General features: G+C 46.4%; 1 protein-coding gene across 8 annotated transcripts in view; it reads right to left on the bottom strand.

Moving 5' to 3' along the window:
- Positions 1-24,031, bottom strand: part of LOC311224995 (uncharacterized protein) — a 53,828-nt gene that overhangs the window by 7,168 nt on the left and 22,629 nt on the right. For all 8 annotated transcript variants that reach the window (XM_084310177.1, XM_084310179.1, XM_084310176.1 and 5 more), the window contains one exon: positions 21,696-21,752. In XM_084310177.1, coding sequence (XP_084166303.1) covers positions 21,696-21,752 — 57 coding nt within the window. The remainder of the gene's footprint in view (positions 1-21,695; positions 21,753-24,031) is intronic.

Here is a 24,031-nt window from a genome sequence, read left to right as displayed (position 1 = left end):
ATATATATTTATTAAGGCTGTCAAAGTTAACGCGGTATTAACACGTTATCGCCCGATTCTATTAACGCCACTATTTTTTTTAACTCAAGATAATAATTTTTTTTATTTATTTTTTTATTAGACTTCACTCAGGTGTATTATTGATACTCTCATTGATACTATGTTTGTTTCTGACTCAAAGTGTGTGTGTGTGTGTGTGTGTGTGTGTGTGTGTGTGTGTGTGTGTGTGTGTGTGTGAGAGAGAGATAGAGAGAGAGATGAGGAAGGGGCAAGAGAAAAAGAGAGCTGGGAGAGTTCTCAGCCCTTGTGTGGGTTATTGTAACAAGTTCCTAAAGTTTTCTTTCCCCTATTATTTCATGCACTTTATTCATTGTTTTAAATTATTATTTTCTTTTAAGTTATTTTGTGCTTCACTCTGTTTTGAATTTGATGCAAATTTGCAATGCATGAGGGTCATCCTTTTGTGTTAAATGGCTGCATAAAGCAAGCATTTGTTGACTCTCATGTTGATAAGAGTATTAAAACTTGAAAAATATCAGTTTATGGTAAAAAAAAAGAAAATGCGATTAAATTGCGATTAATCGCGAGTTAACTATGGACAATCATGCGATTAATCGAGTTAAATATTTTAATCGATTGACAGCACTAATATATATATATATACACTCATCTTGATCATGAAGGATAAATATTCATAAGATTCAACAAAATTGTCCTGAATCTGGTCTGTGTTTGTTCATAGATTTGATGTTCCTGCTTTTTTCTTCAATGTTTCCTGAATTTCCCCAAGGGGATTAATAAAGTATATATCTATCTATCTATCTATCTATCTATCTATCTATCTATCTATCTATCTATCTATCTATGGAATGTCCTCCAGCTGACTCTGAGGCTTGAGGTTCTTCCTTCTCTTGCTGCATTTAAAAGTATGATCTCCGACCACCTTGTGTCGACTTAGCTGATTTGTATCGTTTATTCTTTTTTTAAATCGAGCCTATATGTATGAATCTACTGATAAGACCCAGTGACCTCAGTGCCTTAGGATTTGAAATAATGGTTTGAAATGAAATCTTAGACGAGAAAGAAACACACGTCCCTGTCCCCATCACTCACTTAGTGCTGTTTTAAAATCAACCAAGTCCATGAATGTCAGAGCATATGACTTTAGGAAAAGTGCATTAGGCTGCTCAGCTCACTATAACCTACATTAAATACTATCCTTATTGCTGTGCATATTGTTTGCAGGGTCTGTGGGCCTTTCCTCAGACCACACAAGAATTCAGATATGGTGATATGAGAGAACAGTACAACGTCTATAATGTTTTATGGTTCAGAATGAGTCTTATTTTACCCGACATGTGGCCTGACCATACCACACCTAACACACCAAACCAAACACACCACACATTTACAACAAGCGTTGCATTGGTAAGGCTAAGAGAATAATCAAAGACTCCAGCCACCCAAACAACTGCCTCTTTGAACTGCTGCGGTCAGGCAAGCGCTACCGGAGTCTCATGGCAAGCACAGAGAGACTCAGAAGAAGCTTCTATCCCCAGGCCATCAGGATGATAAATGACAATAACACTATGTAACAACCATTCAAATGCACTCACAGCACACACATCCACACGCACTTTAAACAAACAACTCACTGCAGCACCCACTTTACCCACTTTATATTTCTTGGTAAAGAATTTGCACTACAACTCATACCTCATTACACCTTACTGTAAATTTTACCTAAATTGTACCTGATCCCATTTCTGCATTGTACTGTATATTGTATTGTAACTCAGTTACTTTTCTACTCTGCATTGTATATTGTATATACGTATGTATATTGAACACTTTTGTCTACGTACTTCACTTCTATTTTATACTTATATTTATTTTATACTTATCTATTTTTATCTAGCACAATCTCAAAATCGCAAAACAGAAAGAAGCATTTTATATAAAAGTATTCTGTACTTTTGTATGACATAAATAAAGAAACTTGAAACAGACCACGTCCCCATCACTCAGACCAATTATCAAAAGTGTAAACAGATGATTTCCTGGGAACATCTGCTGTTGCGTTTGCCGCGTTTGATATGTCTCCGAAAAGCTAAGTGTACCCTCCTCCACCTGGCGTTAGAACTCTCCGACACCTTGCGGTGTCAGGAATAATGACAGGAGAAGACTGAACACTCTGCACACTCTGCACTCTGCACACTCTACACACTCTCTGCACACACTCTACACACTCTACACACTCTACACACTCTCTGCACACACTCTGCACACTCTACACACTCTGCACACTCTCTGCACACACTCTGCACACTCTACACACTCTACACACTCTCTGCACACACGCGGGGCGATCAAAGGCTGCTGGCATCGCTTTGACCAAAACAGCATCTAATATACAACTCCCTCTTTTAATTGCGACTGTGTGTTTAATCAAAAAGCATAAAACTCCCGGGCGTCGGTGGCACCTGTCCGCGGGGGGCCTCCCAGGATTGATGTCGCCGGGCCGAGGGTGAGTCCCGGGCCCCGCGAGGGCCCCGACACGACGCACAACCCCATCACTTTTATGATATTAAGGAACCTGGTCTTTTAATACATTACTGCTGACGTACAAATCTTCCCCAGCGGGCGCCGTCCAACGGACTGATCAATTTTTATACTGCTGAGCCTCTCCTCATTTTGTCATCTCAAAATTCATATCGTACGGCTGTTCTTATGGGGAGAGAGCTGCAATAAAAATCCCGCCCGGTGATGTGTTCCGCGCCGCGAGCCGCGGACTAAAAAATGCTTTGGGAAGAAAATAAAATTAGTTTCTGCGGTAAGCAGAACTGTTTAAATGTTATTTATTTTTATGCCCCTAAGAAAATATATTGTGAAGTGAAACATTGATCCGGGACGTAAAGGCGTCTCCCAGAGAGGGTCGGAGGGCCGCGATTTATGAATCCTTTGCACAAGAACCTTTAATTGAATTTTCCAAATCTCTCACCGCACGCACAAATAATCAATACCCACCGCCGAGGGAAACCTGCCTCAGAATTATGACGACCTTCTTCTTCTGCTGTTTCTGTAGTCATCAGCACATAGGGCCGCTGTGGCTCTTCGTGATGCAGGGACGAGGCGCCTGGGATTTATGCCCCGCGCTCTGAGCCTGATCACCACAACTGACTTCTCTCCAAACGCTTTGCTCAAAACTTTAGCTACGACCGTAAGCGCTTCTTAACACGGGGTGTCCTCGCTCTGACGTGAGGGCGGGGGGGGGGGGGGGCAGCGCTATGAGGATGTAGGAAGGAGAAGAGAGGAGACAGGGGGGGGGGGCGAGGAGGAGAGAGGATATGGAAGAGGGGAGGAAGAGAGAGAGGAAACGGGGTGAGGAGGAGAGAGGATATGGAAGAGGAGAGGGGGGTTGAGGAGGAGAGGGGAGACAGGAGGCAGGGGGGTGAGGAGAGGATATGGAAAAGGAGGGGGAGAGAGAGAAGGAGACAGGAGGGGTGAGGAGGAGAGGATATGGCAGGGGAGGGGAGGGGGAGAGAGAAGGAGTTGAGGTGAGGGCGGGACAGGAGGAGGAAGAGAGGTGGGAAGGTGTTAAGACAGAGGGAAGGAGAAAGAGGATGCAGGATAAAGGGAGAAGGAGCGAGGAGGTGAGAAGGAGCGGTGCAGGAGGAAAAGGAGATAGAGGAGGAGAGAGGAGACAGAGATAATGATAAGGATAAGCGCTCACTGAAGAGAAAGTCTGACATGTCTAGAAGTACTTTACTATGGGGCGGCCGGGTGGCGCAGTGGGCAAGGCGCTCACCACCAACGCAGGAGATACTGGTATCGAGCCCAGCTCTCTGCGTTGCTTCCGGCTTGGCCGGCCGTCGTACTAACACAATTGGCAGTGTTAGAGGGTGGGGAAGCCGGTGGGTGGGTCCTGGTCGTTGTAAACAGCGACTCCTACAGTTCGGTCGGGGCGCCTGCTCAGCAAGGAAAGGATCTAAGGGGGGTAGTGTGATCCTTCCACACGTTACACCCTCTCAGTGAGAGTCCGCGCTGCCAGGTGAAAAGAAGTGGTGGGCTGGGTACACATGTGTCGGAGGAAGCATGTGATAGCCTCCACTCTCCCAGACCGACTGTAGGGGGTAGGTGCGCAGCGACCAGGAAGGGGATTGGGAATTGGTATAACGACTAACATTGGGATGGGAGAAAAACGGAAAGAAAAGGAGGGGGGAAAAGATTTAAAAACTTTTTAATAAAAATAAGTACTTTACTATGAAACAACACACTATAGATGTATTATGTAGCTCATAACAGACCACACACTATAGATGTATTATGTAGCTCATAACAGACCAGACACAAGACACATTATAGGTATTATGTAGCTCGTAACAGACCAGACACACTATACTGTAGATGTATTATGTAGCTCATAACAGACCAGACACAAGACACATTATAGGTATTATGTAGCTCGTAACAGACCAGACACACTATACTGTAGATGTATTATGTAGCTCATAACAGACCAGACACACTATAGATGTGTTATGTAGCTCGTAACAGACCAGACACACTATAGATGTATTATGTAGCTCGTAACAGACCAGACACATTATAGATGTGGATGTGTTATGTAGCTCGTAACAGACCACAAACACACTATAGATGTATTATGTAGCTCATAACAGACCACAAACACACTATAGATGTATTATGTAGCTCATAACAGACCAGACACACTATAGATGTATTATGTAGCTCGTAACAGACCAGACACACTATAGATGTATTATGTAGCTCATAACAGACCAGACACACTATAGATGTATTATGTAGCTCATAACAGACCACAAACACACTATAGATGTATTATGTAGCTCATAACAGACCAGACACACTATAGATGTATTATGTAGCTCATAACAGACCACAAACACACTATAGATGTATTATGTAGCTCATAACAGACCAGACACACTATAGATGTATTATGTAGCTCGTAACAGACCAGACACACTATAGATGTATTATGTAGCTCATAACAGACCACAAACAGCACTGACTTCAACAGACCAAGTGGAGAGGGAAGGAAAGACAGTAGAGATAAGAGGAGGGGGGAGGAGAGGAGGAAATGGAAGAGGAGACTGGGGATGAGGGAGGAAAGGAAAGGAAGGAGGAGAGGAGATAATGAGTGAGGAGAGGAGGAAAGGGAAGAGAAGACTGGGGAGAGGAAAGGAAGGAGGAGAGAGAGGAGGTAAGGGAAGATGAGACTGAGGAGGAGAGGAAAGGAAGGAGAGGGGAGATAAGGAGTGAGGAGAGAAGAGGAGGAAAGGGAAGAGACTGAGGAGAGGAGAGGAAGGAGGAGAGAGAGGAGATAAGAGGAGTGAGGAGAGGAGAGGAGGAAATGGAAGAGGAGACTGAGGCGGAGAGGAAAGGAAGGAGGAGAGAGAGGAGAAGAGGAGGGAGGAGATGAGATAAGAGGAGACTGAGGAGGAGAGGAGATAAGAGGAGGAGGGAGGAGAAAAGAGGAGACTGAGGAGGCGAGGAAAGGAAGGATGAGAGAGGAGATAAGAGGAGGGAGGAGATGAGGAAAGGGAAGAGGAGACTGAGGAGAGGAAAGGAATGAGGAGAGGAGATAAGAGGAGGAGGGAGAAGAGGAGGTAAGGGAAGAGGAGACTGAGGAGAGGACAGGAATGAGGAGAGGAGATAAGAGGAGGAGGGAGAAGAGGAGGAAAGGGAAGAGGAGACTGAGGAGAGGAAGGAGGAGAGGAGATAAGAGGAGGGAGGAGAGAAGAGGAGGTAAGGGAGGAGACTGAGGAGGAGAGGACAGGAATGAGGAGAGGAGATAAGAGGAGGAGGGAGAAGAGGAGGAAAGGGAAGAGGAGACGGAGGAGAGGAAAGGAAGGAGGAGAGAGGCAATAAGAGGAGACGACAGGAGAGAAGAGGAGGAAGGAGGAGAGGAGATGGAAGAGGAGAGGAAATTAAGGAGGAGAAAGGAGATAAGAGGGAGTAGAGGAGGAAAGGGAAGAGGAGACTGAGGAGGAGAGAAATGAAGGAGGAGAGAGAGGAGATAAGAGGAGGAGGGAGAAGAGGAGAGGGAAGAGGAGACTGAGGAGAGAGAGCAGATTTCTTCCCGTGGCTGTTATATGATTGACAGTTAGTGGCAGAGCGGAACGTAACAAAGTCAGCAATAGGTGAGAAGTTTTGTCTGGGCGGGTCTTCTAAGCAAAACCAGCTGACGGCTGTGTCGACGGTGATGGATTATTTCAAGCCTGTGGAAGTTTGTTTTTCATACTGTGTTGAGTATGAATGGCAGTGAACGGTTTCCTCTGACAGCAGGAAAATAAACCCTGACACCTCCTGCTGTCTCCTGACACCTGCTCTTGTCTCCTGACACCTCCTCCTGTATCCTGACACCTCCTCTTGTCTCCTGACACCTCCTCTTGTCTCCTGACACCTGCTCTTGTCTCCTGACACCTCCTCCTGTATCCTGACACCTCCTCTTGTCTCCTGACACCTCCTCTTGTCTCCCTGACACCTCCTCTTGTCTCCTGACACCTCCTCCTGTCTCCTGACACCTCCTCTTGTCTCCTGACACCTCCTCTGACACCTCCTCTTGTCTCCTGACACCTCCTCCTGTCTCCTGACACCTCCTCTTGTCTCCTGACACCTCCTCCTGTCTCCTGACACCTCCTCTTGTCTCCTGACACCTCTCGTCTCCCTGACACCTCCTCCTGTCTCCTGACACCTCCTCCTGTCTCCTGACACCTCCTCCTGTCTCCTGACACCTCCTCTTGTCTCCTGACACCTCCTCTTGTCTCCTGACACCTCCTCTTGTCTCCTGACACCTCCTCCTGTCTCCTGACACCTCCTCCTGTCTCCTGACACCTCCTCCTGTCTCCTGACACCTCCTCTTGTCTCCTGACACCTCCTCTTGTCTCCTGACACCTCTTGTCTCCTGACACCTCCTCTTGTCTCCTGACAGCTCCTCTTGTCTCCTGTTACCTCCTCCTGTCTCCTGACACCTCCTCTTGTCTCCTGTTACCTCCTCTTGTCTCCTGACAGCTCCTCTTGTCTCCTGTTACCTCCTCCTGTCTCCTGACACCTCCTCTTGTCTCCTGACACCTCCTCTTGTCTCCTGTTACCTCCTCCTGTCTCCTGACACCTCCTCTTGTCTCCTGTTACCTCCTCTTGTCTCCTGACACCTCCTCTTGTCTCCTGACACCTCCTCTTGTCTCCTGACAGCTCCTCTTGTCTCCTGTTACCTCCTCTTGTCTCCTGACACCTCCTCTTGTCTCCTGACACCTCCTCTTGTCTCCTGTTACCTCCTCTTGTCTCCTGACAGCTCCTCTTGTCTCCTGACAGCTCCTCTTGTCTCCTGTTACCTCCTCTTGTCTCCTGACACCTCCTCTTGTCTCCTGACACCTCCTCTTGTCTCCTGACAGCTCCTCTTGTCTCCTGTTACCTCCTCTTGTCTCCTGACACCTCCTCTTGTCTCCCTGACACCTCCTCTTGTCTCCTGACACCTCCTCTTATCTCCTGACACCTCCTCCTCTTGTCTCCTGACACCTCCTCCTGTCTCCCGACACCTCCTCCTGTCTCCTGACACCTCCTCTTGTCTCCTGACACCTCCTCTTGTCTCCTGTTACCTCCTCTTGTCTCCCGACACCTCCTCTTGTCTCCTGACACCTCCTCCTGTCTCCTGACACCTCCTCTTGTCTCCTGACACCTCCTCTTGTCTCCTGTTACCTCCTCCTGTCTCCCGACACCTCCTCTTGTCTCTCGACACCTCCTCTTGTCTCCTGACACATCCTCTTGTCTCCTGACACCTCCTCTTGTCTCCCTGATACCTCCTCCTGTCTCCTGACACCTCCTCCTGTCTCCTGACACCTCCTCCTGTCTCCTGACACCTCCTCTTGTCTCCTGACACATCCTCCTGTCTCCTGACACCTCCTCCTGTCTCCTGACACCTCTTGTCTCCTGACACCTCCTCCTGTCTCCTGACACCTCCTCTTGTCTCCTGACACATCCTCCTGTCTCCTGACACCTCCTCCTGTCTCCTGACACCTCTTGTCTCCCTGACACCTCCTCTTGTCTCCTGACACATCCTCCTGTCTCCTGACACCTCCTCCTGTCTCCTGACACCTCCTCTTGTCTCCTGACACCTCCTCCTGTCTCCTGACACCTCCTCTTGTCTCCTGACACCTCCTCCTGTCTCCTCATCCTGTCTTCTGACACCTCTTGTCTCCTGACACCTCTTGTTTCCTGATACCTCCTCCCGTCTTCCTGGGTTAGAGAGAATACTGAATAATCAAATTCCTAATAATTGATTTGTGACACTGGATTCATTGTGTACTGGGTTCATGAACTGACAGTTAATACAAAATAATCTAAGAATCAATCACTAGTGTTTACTTGGGGGACCCTGCTGGAAATAGGTCAACTCTACTGTATATATATAGCAATATATAGCAATATTTCACTGTACTATGTCAAACAAACACAATGTGTCAAACCTACTGTATATATCTATTACTATTTCACTGTACTATGCCAAACAAACATCAGATTTTAGGGCCATATTTGAAATATTTTTGAGACAATGTTCAAGAAATTCAATAAACCATAATAAGACTCTTGATGTCAATAGAGATGTTAAAACATGAGTCATGTGTGACGTAAAGTGTTTCTGATTGGCAGCGCCGTCCCACTCCTCGCATACCTTTCCTCACTTCCAATCAGTTCCAGAACTCATCCGCTTACAGGGTTACAGTTACAGTGGTGCCGTGACTCCAGGGTCACTCACAGCCCATTCATTAGTCACGTCAGCTGGATCGACACAAATAACTGCCCTTTATAACAGACAATATGAAGGTCGATGGGTGTCAGTTCGCCAGCCTTCTAGAGCAGTCACCCTTTTAAAAACGGACACTTCTTTATTTTTTGTACCTTTATTAGGGTACGTTCTTTATAACCTTTATTTACCAGGGTAGGTTCTTTATAACCTTTATTTACCAGGGTAGGTTCTTTATAACCTTTATTTACCAGGGTAGGTTCCTTTATAACCTTAATTTACCTTAGGTTACCACTAGGAGCTGCCCGGTACAACCACAGTCTGACATGGTTGACCACTAGGAGCTGCCCAGTACAACCACAGTCTGAGACTGTTGACCACTAGGAGCTGCCCAGTACAACCACAGTCTGACATGGTTGACCACTAGGAGCTGCCCAGTACAACCACAGTCTGACACTGTTGACCACTAGGAGCTGCCCAGTACAACCACAGTCTGACACTGTTGACCACTAGAAGCTGCCCAGTACAACCACAGTCTGACACTGTTGACCAATAGGAGCTGCCCAGTACAACCACAGACTGACACTGTTGACCACTAGGAGTTGCCCAGTACAACCACAGTCTGACACTGGTGACCACTAGGAGCTGCCCAGTACAACCACAGCCTGACACTGTTGACCACTAGAAGCTGCCCAGTACAACCACAGTCTGACACTGTTGACCACTAGGAGCTGCCCAGTACAACCACAGTCTGACACCGTTGACCACTAGGAGCTGCCCAGTACAACCACAGTCTGACACTGTTGACCACTAGGAGCTGCCCAGTACAACCACAGTCTGACACTGTTGACCACTAGGAGCTGCCCGGTACAACCAGTCTGACACTGTTGACCAATAGGAGCTGCCCAGTACAACCACAGTCTGACACTGTTGACCACTAGGAGCTGCCCAGTACAACCACAGTCTGACACTGTTGACCACTAGGAGCTGCCCAGTACAACCACAGTCTGACACTGTTGACCACTAGGAGCTGCCCAGTACAACCAGTCTGACACTGTTGACCACTAGGAGCTGCCCAGTACAACCAGTCTGACACTGTTGACCACTAGGAGCTGCCCAGTACAACCACAGTCTGACACTGTTGACCACTAGGAGCTGCCCAGTACAACCACAGACTGACACTGTTGACCACTAGGAGCTGCCCAGTACAACCACAGTCTGACACTGTTGACCACTAGGAGCTGCCCAGTACAACCACAGTCTGACACTGTTGACCACTAGGAGCTGCCCAGTACAACCACAGTCTGACACTGTTGACCACTAGGAGCTGCCCAGTACAACCACAGTCTGACACTGTTGACCACTAGGAGCTGCCCAGTACAACCACAGTCTGACACTGTCGGGCCTCTGAGCAATTCCACTGGAGCAGTCAGGGGTTAAGTGCCATGCTCAAGGGCACTTCAGCGGTTGATATTGAGGGACGGGAGGCGTCTATGCTAATACCAACGCAGTTGTGCGATTTGCGAATCTGATTGGCCACTGACGTTTCCGGTCAATTTTAAATAAAGGTTGAAATGAAATGTGACGTGTGCGCCCAATAGCGTGACGAGCTGTGTCTTTGCCCATTTCCGCGTCGAACAGCCTGCAAACTACCTGGCGTTCTATCGCCATGCTCTAAGACAAACTCTAACCTTAACCAACTTTGAAAGAGTGCCTAAGCTTAACCGTCGAAAGAACTTGCCGTCACACGATTGGTGCACATGTCACATGACCAGAAACGTCAGTGGCCAATCAGATTCGCAAAACGCACAACTGCGTTGGTATTAGCATATAGGCGGACGGGAGAGCATTATTCATTCACCTCCCCGACCCAGATTTCCCCGGATCCAGGGGATCAAACCAGCGACCTTCCGGTCACACCGCTGGGCCCTCTCGCACCTCTCAGTGCCTCCAGCAGGCCACCGCTGGGCCCTCTCGCACCTCTCAGTGCCTCCAGCAGGCCACCGCTGGGCCCTCTCGCACCTCTCTGTGCCTCCAGCAGGCCACCGCTGGGCCCTCTCTCACCTCTCCTTGCCTCCAGCAGGCCACCGCTGGGCCCTCTCTCACCTCTCTGTGCCTCCAGCAGGCCACCGCTGGGCCCTCTCTCACCTCTCCTTGCCTCCAGCAGGCCACCGCTGGGCCCTCTCTCACCTCTCCTTGCCTCCAGCAGGCCACCGCTGGGCCCTCTCACACCTCTCCTTGCCTCCAGCAGGCCACCGCTGGGCCCTCTCTCACCTCTCCTTGCCTCCAGCAGGCCACCGCTGGGCCCTCTCTCACCTCTCCTTGCCTCCAGCAGGCCACCGCTGGGCCCTCTCTCACCTCTCCTTGCCTCCAGCAGGCCACCGCTGGGCCCTCTCTCACCTCTCCGTGCCTCCAGCAGGCCACCGCTGGGCCCTCTCGCACCTCTCAGTGCCTCCAGCAGGCCACCGCTGGGCCCTCTCACACCTCTCCTTGCCTCCAGCAGGCCACCGCTGGGCCCTCTCTCACCTCTCCGTGCCTCCAGCAGGCCACCGCTGGGCCCTCTCACACCTCTCCTTGCCTCCAGCAGGCCACCGCTGGGCCCTCTCACACCTCTCCTTGCCTCCAGCAGGCCACCGCTGGGCCCTCTCTCACCTCTCCGTGCCTCCAGCAGGCCACCGCTGGGCCCTCTCTCACCTCTCCTTGCCTCCAGCAGGTCACCGCTGGGCCCTCTCACACCTCTCCGTGCCTCCAGCAGGCCACCGCTGGGCCCTCTCACACCTCTCCGTGCCTCCAGCAGGCCACCGCTGGGCCCTCTCACACCTCTCCGTGCCTCCAGCAGGCCACCGCTGGGCCCTCTCACACCTCTCAGTGCCTCCAGCAGGCCACCGCTGGGCCCTCTCGCACCTCTCAGTGCCTCCAGCAGGCCACCGCTGGGCCCTCTCACACCTCTCCGTGCCTCCAGCAGGCCACCGCTGGGCCCTCTCGCACCTCTCAGTGCCTCCAGCAGGCCACCGCTGGGCCCTCTCGCACCTCTCCGTGCCTCCAGCAGGCCACCGCTGGGCCCTCTCGCACCTCTCAGTGCCTCCAGCAGGCCACCGCTGGGCCCTCTCGCACCTCTCAGTGCCTCCAGCAGGCCACCGCTGGGCCCTCTCACACCTCTCTGTGCCTCCAGCAGGCCACCGCTGGGCCCTCTCACACCTCTCAGTGCCTCCAGCAGGCCACCGCTGGGCCCTCTCGCACCTCTCAGTGCCTCCAGCAGGCCACCGCTGGGCCCTCTCGCACCTCTCCTTCAGCCCACCAAACCCAAGCAGCAGACGGTCTCCAGCGAGCCGGGGTCACGCTTCCACGGCACACATCGTCGGTCCGGATTTCATGCTCCACCGCGGGATACGGGCCAGAGATCCACTGCAGCTTTGAAGAACAGTTTGTTTACTTAAAACGTGTCCCGGGGCAACAGCGGAGCGATTCTCCGCGGCAGCCATCTCCCCCTCCGCCGTGGACCTTGTTGTTGTAAGACGCTTTATGCACAACTGATAAATTTCACGGCTCACCATGTGATAAAAATGTGACGTTCCTTTGGTGCTGGTCTTTACGAGGCAGCGCTACACACCCTCCCTCTCCGCCGGAACGAATTAACAACAATTTTCCAACGACCTTATCGGAAAACAAGACGGACTCCGGACAATGGCCCCCATTCATTGGCCCCACAAGTCGCCATTATGCGATTGGATCACAAGTATTGCTTTGCTGGAGGCAGGATATGTGCCTGAAATAATCACATTAATTCCCTCCCTGGGAAATGTGCTCATCGACTTGTTTGTGTTACACAAACAAAATGTTGTTTTTCTGCTCTGCTCACAGAGCGCACCGCTATCTCGGACTGTTCGCACACAGGCCGCTTTGAGAGTGAGACGGTAAAAATAGTTCCATGTTGCCTCTGACTCCCTCTCCTCCTCAAGACTACGACCGACAAGTGGAACTAGGAAGGTTCTTCCGACAGTAGTCGTGATTCTTACATTTAGCACATTTAGCTGATGCTTTAATCCAAAGGGACTTAGAAATTGTGTACAACAAGTCAGCAGGAGGGGTACAACTCTGGCAGCTAAAGATAAATTGTATTGTTCGTCTAGCAGTGCTGAACTTGAGGGTAGGCGGGGTGGGGGAAACTGTACATTGGAGGGGGTTGGGTTTGGACATTTCCGGGGGCCAGTTTCGAATTGCAGTCTCCCGTAGGTGTTCTTTGAGAGTGGTTTTGAAAGTGGGTAGGGATTCACATTATTTTACGGCTGTGGGTAGGGCGTTCCACATTGATGTGGCATAATTGCGAAACGGGTTTAGTCCCTTGTTTGAGCCGAATCTGGGTTTAACATGATTTGGGGAGCTCCCTCTGTTGTTGTGGTCGTGGAATTCACTGACCTTTGGGAAGTATTTTGACATGTACATGGGTACCTTAGTGGTGTAGTGTATCTTGTAGACCAGGCCCATTGCAAGTTGCTGTACTCTGTCGTCTACTCTAAGCCATCCTAGGTTGTCAAAGTGGGCAGGGGTGAGGTGGGTTCTAGGAGTAAGGTCAAGCAGTAGTCTGACCAGTTTGTTTTGTGATGTTTGTAATTTTGTTTTTAGCGCCTTTGAGGTGCTTTGGTACCATGAGGTGCAAGCATAGTCGTAGTACCCTTGAATGAGTGCTCCTGCCAGAGTCTTCAGGGTATTCTTGTTTACCAGAGAAGAGATCCGGTACAAGAATCTAGTTTGTTGGTTGACTTTTTTGATTACATTGGATGCCATTTTGTCACAGGAAAGATTTGCCTCTAGGATGGAACCCAGGTATGTAATTTCATCTTTCCTTGTGACAATATTGTCACCCACTGTAACTGAGAAGCCGTCGGTCTTGCTGAGTTTGTTATTTGAACCGAAGAGAATGGACTCTGTGATGAGTGTTGTCCGTCTTTATGTTTATGTTTGAAAATCTGGTTTTAAGTTTTTTACTGCAGCCTAGTTGATTATTGAGTCATTTCCAAAGTTCACAGGGTTTATTTTTGTTTTCCTCAGTTTTGTCATTGATGAAATTCTTTTTTGCAGTTTTGATCATGGAGTTTACGTCATTTCTTAGTCTGTTTCTTTGCAGTTTGAGTTCAGTCACGTGGGCTTGGAGTTCACTGCTCAAGCTTTTGGTAAGCTTTGACTGACTTTTACGAAACTCAGAGCATTTTTTGTCTCTATGTTTTCATAGTGGTCAATATTTCGGAGTGCATCCACGGCTCAGCGCGATTTTTTACCCTGGTGGTTCTTAGGGGGGCCATGTCATTTAGTATTGTTGAGAATTTGGTTTTGAAACCAAGCCATGTTTCTTCAACTAGTGTGCCACTGAGCTCTTCTGACCAGTCCAGGCTCATAGGGGTCTTGAGGGTGTGTAGTTAGAAGATGCAGAGCGGAGGGGTCTTGAGGGTGTGTAGTTAGAAGATACAGAGCGGAGGGGTCTTGAGGGTGTTGTTAGAAGATACAGAGCGGAGGGGTCTTGAGGGTGTGTAGTTAGAAGATACAGAGCGGAGGGGTCTTGAGGGTGTGTAGTTAGAAGATACAGAGCGGAGGGGTCTTGAGGGTGTGTAGTTAGAAGATACAGAGCGGAGGGGTCTTGAGGGTGTGTAGTTAGAAGATACAGAGCATAGGGGTCTTGAGGGTGTGTTGTTAGAAGATACAGAGCGGAGGGGTCTTGAGGGTGTTGTTAGAAGATACAGAGCATAGGGGTCTTGAGGGTGTGTTGTTAGAAGATACAGAGCGGAGGGGTCTTGAGGGTGTGTAGTTAGAAGAAATAGAGCATAGGGGTCTTGAGGGTGTGTAGTTAGAAGATGCAGAGCGTAGGGGTCTTGAGGGTGTGTAGTTAGAAGATGCAGAGCGTAGGGGTCTTGAGGGTGTGTAGTTAGAAGATGCAGAGCATAGGGGTCTTGAGGGTGTGTAGTTAGAGACAATTCACCGGAGGTAGGCGGGAGCTGTTCCCCTCCATTTTGAGACATAGGGAAGAAGGTTCTTGACCTGGTATAGACCATGAGTTTATAGACTTAAGACCATGAGTTTTACTGAACAGTACTATAGACCATCAGTTTTACTAAACAGTATAGACTTAGACCATCAGAGAGAGCTAACATGCTTCTATATGTAAAAAATTTGCTTAATTTTTTTGCATGTTATACACGTTTCCTGGTATCAGATTTTAGTATTGAGCAAATTCTCGAATACTGACCCAGTTTTAGCCTAGTATCAGACCAATATCCTATACCAGTACCTGATACCCTGTGTTTGAGCCTAGTACTAGGGGTGGGAATCACCAGTTTCATCACGATACGATACAATGTAGATTCTTTGGACAACGATACGATATTTGCCAATATCACTGCCACGATACGATTCGATTCAGGTGCCTGTGATCGATATGAGACGATATCCCCATTTAAAAGGCAACGGAAATATTAGGGCTGTCTTAAATACTTTGAAGCTTCGTTCGATGGGCATGGGATTCGAATATGAAAATAATTTATTTTTTTTGCAAAATCAACTCTGCCTCTCTTTGTTAACTACAACAACTTAAGATGAGGTCGGACTCGGCACCGACAGATTTGTGTTCATTGTGCTGCTTTTATAAAGCCTCAAATGACGGCTTACAATATTTCATGAAAGCAAAGTGTTTTGTTTATCTAAGATTTAAAAAGGTTTAAACTTTACAGCACTGACAAAGTTGGACAAAGTTGAACAAAGTGCTGTACAAGTCCCAAACAAATTAAAATAAAAGATTATAATTTTTTTTAATCTCTAAACTTCTAATTAAAATCGAATCTCGGCCCCGAAGCTTCGAATTCCAAAAAAATATTCGAAGGTCAGCCCTAGAAAATATCATTTGAGATTTTACATTTTTTAGCTCTTCCAGAATTTTTTTTTTATCCACTTTTTTCTCCCATTTTTTCTATATTTTCTCCCATCCCAATTTCGTATCATCCAATTCAACCCTCCCCTGTCACGAACGCTGTTTCTTGCCTCCCACAAGCCGGCTGCAATGTGGACTAAGTCATACATAGCACAAGTCCCCTCCGGTACTTGAGGTAACAGCAGTCGCATCTTTTCACCTGCGCAGCTCGATCTCTCAGTGGCGAGGAGTAGCGCGTGGGAGGCTCACGCTGCCCCCGACACTTCCTGATTCTACTGCGCAGGCGCACCAACCGACCTGTAGGAGTCGCTGTCCACAACGCCCGATCCCCACCCATCAGTTTCCCACCCCCTAATACGGCCAATGTGTATTAGTATGAACGACCAGCTAAACTGAAAGCAATGTGGAGCGCTGGGCTCGAACAGGCAAGCCCAGCGTCTCAGTCATTCGTGGCGAGCGCCTTGCCCACTACGCCACGTAGCCGCTTGTCAATCTGGTCCACACCCGTTCAAACTTTTGAACAACGCCGCCCCCACACACACACACTACTGCATCAAAGTTACTACTTATTATTAACAAAGGCATTCGTTTTGTGGCATTAACGTTATATAGTTACACGTTCAATAACATCAGCGTATTTACCCAAACTGGTAATTTACTGCTGTAACGTCTACACACACTAGTGTTTCACATGCTACTGCTGTTGTTGACTCTGCCAGATGGTTTGTTTTCACATCTTGCGTGATGATTTTGCACGAATCCAGCTGCCGGAGCTGCGCTTGGGCGTGAGACTCACCACAGGATTTCAAAATAAGAGTATCGATATGAACCGATCTTTTTACGTTGCATCGACACTATTGGATCATTGATTATTAGATGTATATATTATCGATGTATCGTCCCACCCATACCTAGTACCAGACAAATATTACATACCAGTATCTGATGTGGGCCTGAGCTACAGACCTGATACTAGAGGAGTGATGTGGAGCTACAGACCTGATACTAGGAGTGATGTGGAGCTACAGACCTGATACTAGAGGAGTGATGTGGAGCTACAGACCTGATACTAGAGGAGTGATGTGGAGCTACAGACCTGATACTAGAGGAGTAATGTGGAGCTACAGACCTGATACTAGAGGAGTGATGTGGAGCTACATACCTGATACTAGAGTGATGTGGAGCTACAGTCCTGATACTAGAGGAGTGATGTGGAGCTACAGACCTGATACTAGAGGAGTGATGTGGAGCTACAGACCTGATACTAGAGGAGTGATGTGGAGCTACAGACCTGATACTAGAGGAGTGATGTGGAGCTACAGACCTGATACTAGAGGAGTGATGTGGAGCTACAGACCTGATACTAGAGGAGTGATGTGGAGCTACAGACCTGATACTAGAGGAGTGATGTGGAGCTACAGACCTGATACTAGAGGAGTGATGTGGAGCTACAGACCTAATACTAGAGGAGTGATGTGGAGCTACAGACCTAATACTAGAGGAGTGATGTGGAGCTACAGACCTGATACTAGAGGAGTGATGTGGAGCTACAGACCTAATACTAGAGGAGTGATGTGGAGCTACAGACCTAATACTAGAGGAGTGATGTGGAGCTACAGACCTAATACTAGAGGAGTGATGTGGAGCTACAGACCTGATACTAGAGGAGTGATGTGGAGCTACATACCTGATACTAGAGTGATGTGGAGCTACAGTCCTGATACTAGAGGAGTGATGTGGAGCTACAGACCTGATACTAGAGGAGTGATGTGGAGCTACAGACCTGATACTAGAGGAGTGATGTGGAGCTACAGTCCTGATACTAGAGTGACGTGGAGCTACAGACCTGATACTAGAGGAGTGATGTGGAGCTACAGACCTGATACTAGAGGAGTGATGTGGAGCTACAGTCCTGATACTAGAGGAGTGATGTGGAGCTACAGACCTGATACTAGAGGAGTGATGTGGAGCTACAGACCTGATACTAGAGGAGTGATGTGGAGCTACAGACCTGATACTAGAGGAGTGATGTGGAGCTACAGACCTGATACTAGAGGAGTGATGTGGAGCTACAGACCTGATACTAGAGGAGTGATGTGGAGCTACAGACCTGATACTAGAGGAGTGATGTGGAGCTACAGACCTGATACTAGAGGAGTGATGTGGAGCTACAGACCTAATACTAGAGGAGTGATGTGGAGCTACAGACCTGATACTAGAGGAGTGATGTGGAGCTACAGACCTAATACTAGAGGAGTGATGTGGAGCTACAGACCTGATACTAGAGGAGTGATGTGGAGCTACAGACCTGATACTAGAGGAGTGATGTGGAGCTACAGACCTGATACTAGAGTGATGTGGGCCTGAACTACAGCTACCCCCCCCTTCCCTTTTTATTTGTTTATGTTCTTATTTGTTTTTGCTTAGTTTGTTTGTACTATAGTATTGCTTGTAGGGCTGCCTGCAACTAACGATTATTTTGGTAGCCGACTAATCTGTCGATTATTTTTTCGATTAGTCAACTAATCTAACGATTATTTCTGTCACACCCTCCATCTCTGCTTCCTGTGGGCGCGGCTCCTTTTCCGGGCTCTTAGCAGACTTCTTAGCTTAACATAACAGACCGACAGTAAGTTTGGGGGAACTAATGAGTTAACTGGGGTTGCAACAAAAGTGCAACTAGGGCTAAAAACACAATGAAATAAAACAATAATAATAATAATAATAATAATAATAATAATAATAATAATAATAATAATAATAATAATAATAATAATAATAATAATAATAATAATAATAATAATAATAATAAATCCTTCTTAGCAGACTTCTTAGCTTAACATCCCAGAGAACTAATGGGATAACTGGGGATGTTGTTTGCTCCTGACAAGAGTCTCAAAGTCTGGGGTGATGGTAGACAAAGCAACTCTGAGGTCATGCTCAATGTCCAATCTGTTCCTCTGCTTTGTCTTCAGCTGGACTAGAGCTGAGAAGCCACTTTCACAAAGATAGGTAGTGCAAAAAAAAAAAAAAAAATAGTATAAAAAAAAAGAAAATGTATACGACGCATCGACGGAAAAATTCGGCGTCGACGAGTTTTTATGTCGACTAATCGGTGCAGCCCTAATTGCTTGTACTATAGTATTTTTGTTTGTAGTATAGTATCGTTTGTACTATAGTATTGTTTGTTTGTACTGTAGTATTGTTTGTTTGTACTATAGTATTGTTTGTTTGTACTGTAGTATTGTTTGTACTATAGTATTGTACTGTAGTATTTTTTGAACTATAGTATCTTTTATTGTTTGTTTGTACTATAGTATTGTTTGTTTGTACTATAGTATTGTTTGTACTATAGTATTGTTGTTTGTTCATTTATATATTATTTCCGTGCTCTTTTTTGTGTCTTAGGGATGTGAGGGAGGTGGGTGTCCTGGGATGGGGGGTGGGTGGCGGATCTTGGGTGGGGAGGGCGATTGAGCTGGGGAAGTGTTGTGGGTGTGTTTGTTTAAATGTTCTGTTCCTTTTCTTTTTTTAAGAATGTTAATTGAAAGATTCAATAAACTAATTTATATATATATAAAATAATATGATCATTATTTCGATGTGAAAAACAACACAGAAGCCACTGTGAAAGACGTTTCTCGCCACATCAAAAAAGAACGTCTGCAATGAAACAAACACCATGTCCAAGTGTGAAGCAACAGGGTCGTGGGAACCACTGAAGCCCAGTTTGGGAAAAATCTGCCGCTGAAGTGCTCTTGAGCAACCCCCAACTGCTCCAGTGGAGTTGCTCAGTGGCCAATGGTGTCAGACTGTGGTTGTACTGGGAAGCTCCCAGGTATGAATGGAACTGTGTGAATGTGAAGCAGGGCGTAGCTGAAAAAGAGCATCTGTGCTCAGCGAACCTACCCTGGGTAAATAAAGGTTAAAAAAAAAAAAAAAATGTTGCGTGCATGTATCCCCTCCCTGCTTCCCATTTCCCCATGTGGAATGCACCTGATTGGCTAAATGACATGCTAGTGCTCTAGTGCGACATCTAGTGGCTGAATGTTATCTGTAATACCTTTAAGAACATTGGGCCTCATTCACCAATACTCTTATTATTTTTCTTATATTCTTTTCTATATATGTCTTATATGTCTGTTAACACTTTCAGCGCCAGCTATTACCCTCATCCCTGTAGTCAATGCGCCAGCTTTCCATTGCCTATTTTCACTGTGCGTCACAATGTTTGATGAGCTATATCTATATTCTATATTATAGCTATGGAGACAATACTATGGCTCATTTGACAGTCACTATCTCTCGTTCAACATGCAAAAAAACAGTTAATTTTAAACGTTCGCGCGTTATCCCGTGGTGAATATTGTATACCGTAATTCCTCTAATAGTAACCGGTATTCAATTAAAAACCGGGTCTCTATTTATGACCGGGTGCGCTGTTGAGCTAAGCAATTATAAGCCGGCCTCCTAATACAAGCTGGGTTTCATGTATATGCTGGCCTGGCTGTGCAGTAAATACCATAATGGTATGGTGTTAATGTTTACCAAGAGAGTAAGCCTACCTCAGAATTGTATAAAACGAAGTTATTATTATTATTATTATTATTATTATTATTATTATTATTATTAATATTAATATTATTATTATTATTATTATTATTATTATTATACCAGTATTGTGATTGCACTATTTTACTTTATTTTACTTTTTTTGACTTCCTGTAATTGCACTGTTTACTACCGTATTTCATACAGTACTTGGTTTCAATAAATGAACCCAGTACATTTTACTGGGTTCAAACTGACACAAAATGTTGATTTATTCATTATGATCTGTTTGAAAATTAGAAATATAGGCCTCTCTCTTATACATGCCTCCTCCTAATACAAGCCTGGTATCAGCTACAGTTGAAACAAATACAAGCCGGGTTACTATTAGAGGAATTACGGTAGTTTCAGAGTGATCCGGGCTAATTCCTGAAAGCTGAGTTATGCGTTATAAGGGCGGCCATAGCATCTAACTGTTCTAACAGCAATATATAATCCATTTCAGAAGCAGAACACACGCAATAAGTTATAATAATAATAATTATTATTATTGAAAAGTTCTGGGGGTTTAAAGTCGTATTTGGGGGCAATTGACCTTTTTTTTTTTTTATCTGGGTAAGAGTTTCTTATTTGGGTAAGAGTGGTCTCGACCACTCTCAGAATTTGGTTTTGCCTAAGAGAAAAGCAAAAATAAGAAAACATTGATAAATCCCAGGTAAGAACAAAATAAGAAGAAATGCTAGCTAATTGAACTAAATCTGTTCTTATATCGCTTCTTGAATGAGGCCCAATATCTTTATATTTTACATCCAAAACTCTCTCTGGGAGTCTGTGGATACAGAGCGCACGAGACCAGGCCTGAACACTGTCTGCCCGCCAGGTCTCTTGTCTGAAATTGCCTATCCCAACGTTAAAGGTGCTACAGATAACATTGAGCCACTAGATGTCGCACTAGAGCACCAGCATGTCATTTATCCAAGCAGGTGCATTCGAAGTGGGGGAAATGGGAAGTAGGGAGGGGATACATGCACGCAACATGTAAACAACATTCATTCTGGAACGAGAAAACATATTTTAAATGATAAATCCATTAATCAATCATTTCTTTGGGGGGAAAAGCAATACTTTTATTCCTCTACATAAAAATGTTATCTATGGCACCTTTAACTACTTAACTTTGTACCAGGAACATCAAACATAATTGAGAGTAAATCTTTGCAGAACCTTGTAGCACGTGTCCGCCCTCAGTTCTACTCGCTAGGTTTACATGCATTGTTTTGGTCGTAACATTTTTCAGTGTTTGTTTCAATAAACTCAGAGTGATGTCTGGTGGGCGTGTCTTCTCTCGACAGGGGAGCGTAGTGAAATCATTGTGTATATAAAACTGTGTTTACTCTGACGCCAAGGGACGTTTATTGCGTTCATTAGTGAGACAATTACCTTGACGCGTGTTCTGAGGACCATCGTTTCCTTTCAGACAGGAGTCCGCCCTGGACACTGGAGAAGAGAAGAGGAGGAGAGAGAAGAGAGGAGAGGAGGAGAGGAGGAGAGAAGAGAGGAGAAGAGAGGAGAGAAGAGAAGAGAAGAGAAGAGAAGAGAAGAGAAGAGAAGAGAAGAGAAGAGAAGAGAAGAGAAGAGAAGAGAAGAGAAGAGAAGAGAAGAGAAGAGAAGAGAAGAGAAGAGGAGAGAAGAGAGAAGAGAGAAGAGAGGAGGGGAGAGGAGAAGAGGAGAGAAGAGAAAGGAGAGGAGAGGAGGGGATGAAAGAAGAGAGGAGAGAAGAGAAGAGAGAAGGAGATGAGGAGAAGAGTAGAGAGGAGAAGAGTAGAGAGAAGAGGAGATAAGATAAGAAAAGAGAATAGAGAGAAGAGTAGAAAAGAGAAGAGAAGAGAAGGAGAATATAATTTTAAATAAAATACAATAGAACTTTCCAACTATGTTGGAACCAAAATGTTGTTTATCCTCACACAGTACAACATCACACTGTACACATATGTACATACTATGGTCAGTCAGACATGTTCGTACAGATGGGTGACGGATAAAGTGTCTCGGTGAGGCGTTGGGCCAGCATGAGCCTCCAGAACAGATTCTACTAGTCTCTAATGGAGCTCTACTGGAGGGAGGGAACACCATAGATTCTGCTAGTCTCTGGGGCTCTACTGGAGGGAGGGAACACCATAGATTCTACTAGTCTCTGGAGCTCTACTGGAGGGAGGGAACACCATAGATTCTACTAGTCTCTGGAGCTCTACTGGAGGGAGGGAACACCATAGATTCTACTAGTCTCTGGGGCTCTACTGGAGGGAGGGAACACCATAGATTCTACTAGAGCTAAAGAGATTGGTTTTATCGGGTATCACAGTAGCTAAAAAACTGATCGCATCACGCTGGTTTCAACCGGAAAAAATGTGCCGGAAGGTTTGGTCTCTTACATATCTCGATGTGATTTATCAAGAAATATCTACAGCAAGAATTCTGGGTCTCAACGAATCCAAAATGTCAATGTGGCTAGAAGTGGTGGAGAGAATAAAAGCTAGCTTATAATGGTAGTGTCTGGTTAGGAGTGAGGGATAATGGAGGTACTATCCAAGGAGGGGTCCGGGAGGGGGGGGTTCGAGCTGGAGCATATGTGTGTAGGGTTTTAGAAAATAGGTATTAGGGGTATATCCTGTATAAGGCATTTGTATAATTGGTCATTTCGTTGGATATACACTATATACGTTAAAATATTATTATAGACTTTTTTTTGTTTTCTGTTTCTGTACTTGCATGTCAGTTTAGCCACCTTGACTGTTAAGTTTCATTATGCATTATGTGTTGAGTACTGACTTTTAATAATTTTTGTTTTGCAATAATAAAAAAAAAAAAAAAAAATCTACTAGTCTCTGGGGCTCTACTGGAGGGAGGGAACACCATAGATTCTACTAGTCTCTGGAGCTCTACTGGAGGGAGGGAACACCATAGATTCTACTAGTCTCTGGGGCTCTACTGGAGGGAGGGAACACCATAGATTCTGCTAGTCTCTGGAGCTCTACTGGAGGGAGGGAACACCATAGATTCTACTAGTCTCTGGGGCTCTACTGGAGGGAGGGAACACTATAGATTCTACTAGTCTCTGGGGCTCTACTGGAGGGAGGGAACACCATAGATTCTACTAGTCTCTGGGGCTCTACTGGAGGGAGGGAACACCATAGATTCTACTAGTCTCTGGAGCTCTACTGGAGGGATGGAACACCATAGATTCTACTAGTCTCTGGGGCTCTACTGGAGGGAGGGAACACCATAGATTCTACTAGTCTCTGGAGCTCTACTGGAGGGAGGGAACACCATAGATTCTACTAGTCTCTGGAGCTCTACTGGAGGGAGGGAACACCATAGATTCTACTAGTCTCTGGGGCTCTACTGGAGGGAGGGAACACCATAGATTCTACTAGAGCTAAAGAGATTGGTTTTATCGGGTATCACAGTAGCTAAAAAACTGATCGCATCACGCTGGTTTCAACCGGAAAAAATGTGCCGGAAGGTTTGGTCTCTTACATATCTCGATGTGATTTATCAAGAAATATCTACAGCAAGAATTCTGGGTCTCAACGAATCCAAAATGTCAATGTGGCTAGAAGTGGTGGAGAGAATAAAAGCTAGCTTATAATGGTAGTGTCTGGTTAGGAGTGAGGGATAATGGAGGTACTATCCAAGGAGGGGTCCGGGAGGGGGGGGTTCGAGCTGGAGCATATGTGTGTAGGGTTTTAGAAAATAGGTATTAGGGGTATATCCTG

Source organism: Notolepis coatsorum (genome assembly GCF_963971535.1).
Source record: "Notolepis coatsorum genome assembly, chromosome: 3".
In the NCBI taxonomy this organism is placed as follows: Eukaryota; Metazoa; Chordata; class Actinopteri; order Aulopiformes; family Paralepididae; genus Notolepis; species Notolepis coatsorum.
Note: the sequence above shows the minus strand (reverse complement) of the source record. Positions and strands in the feature narration are given on the sequence as shown.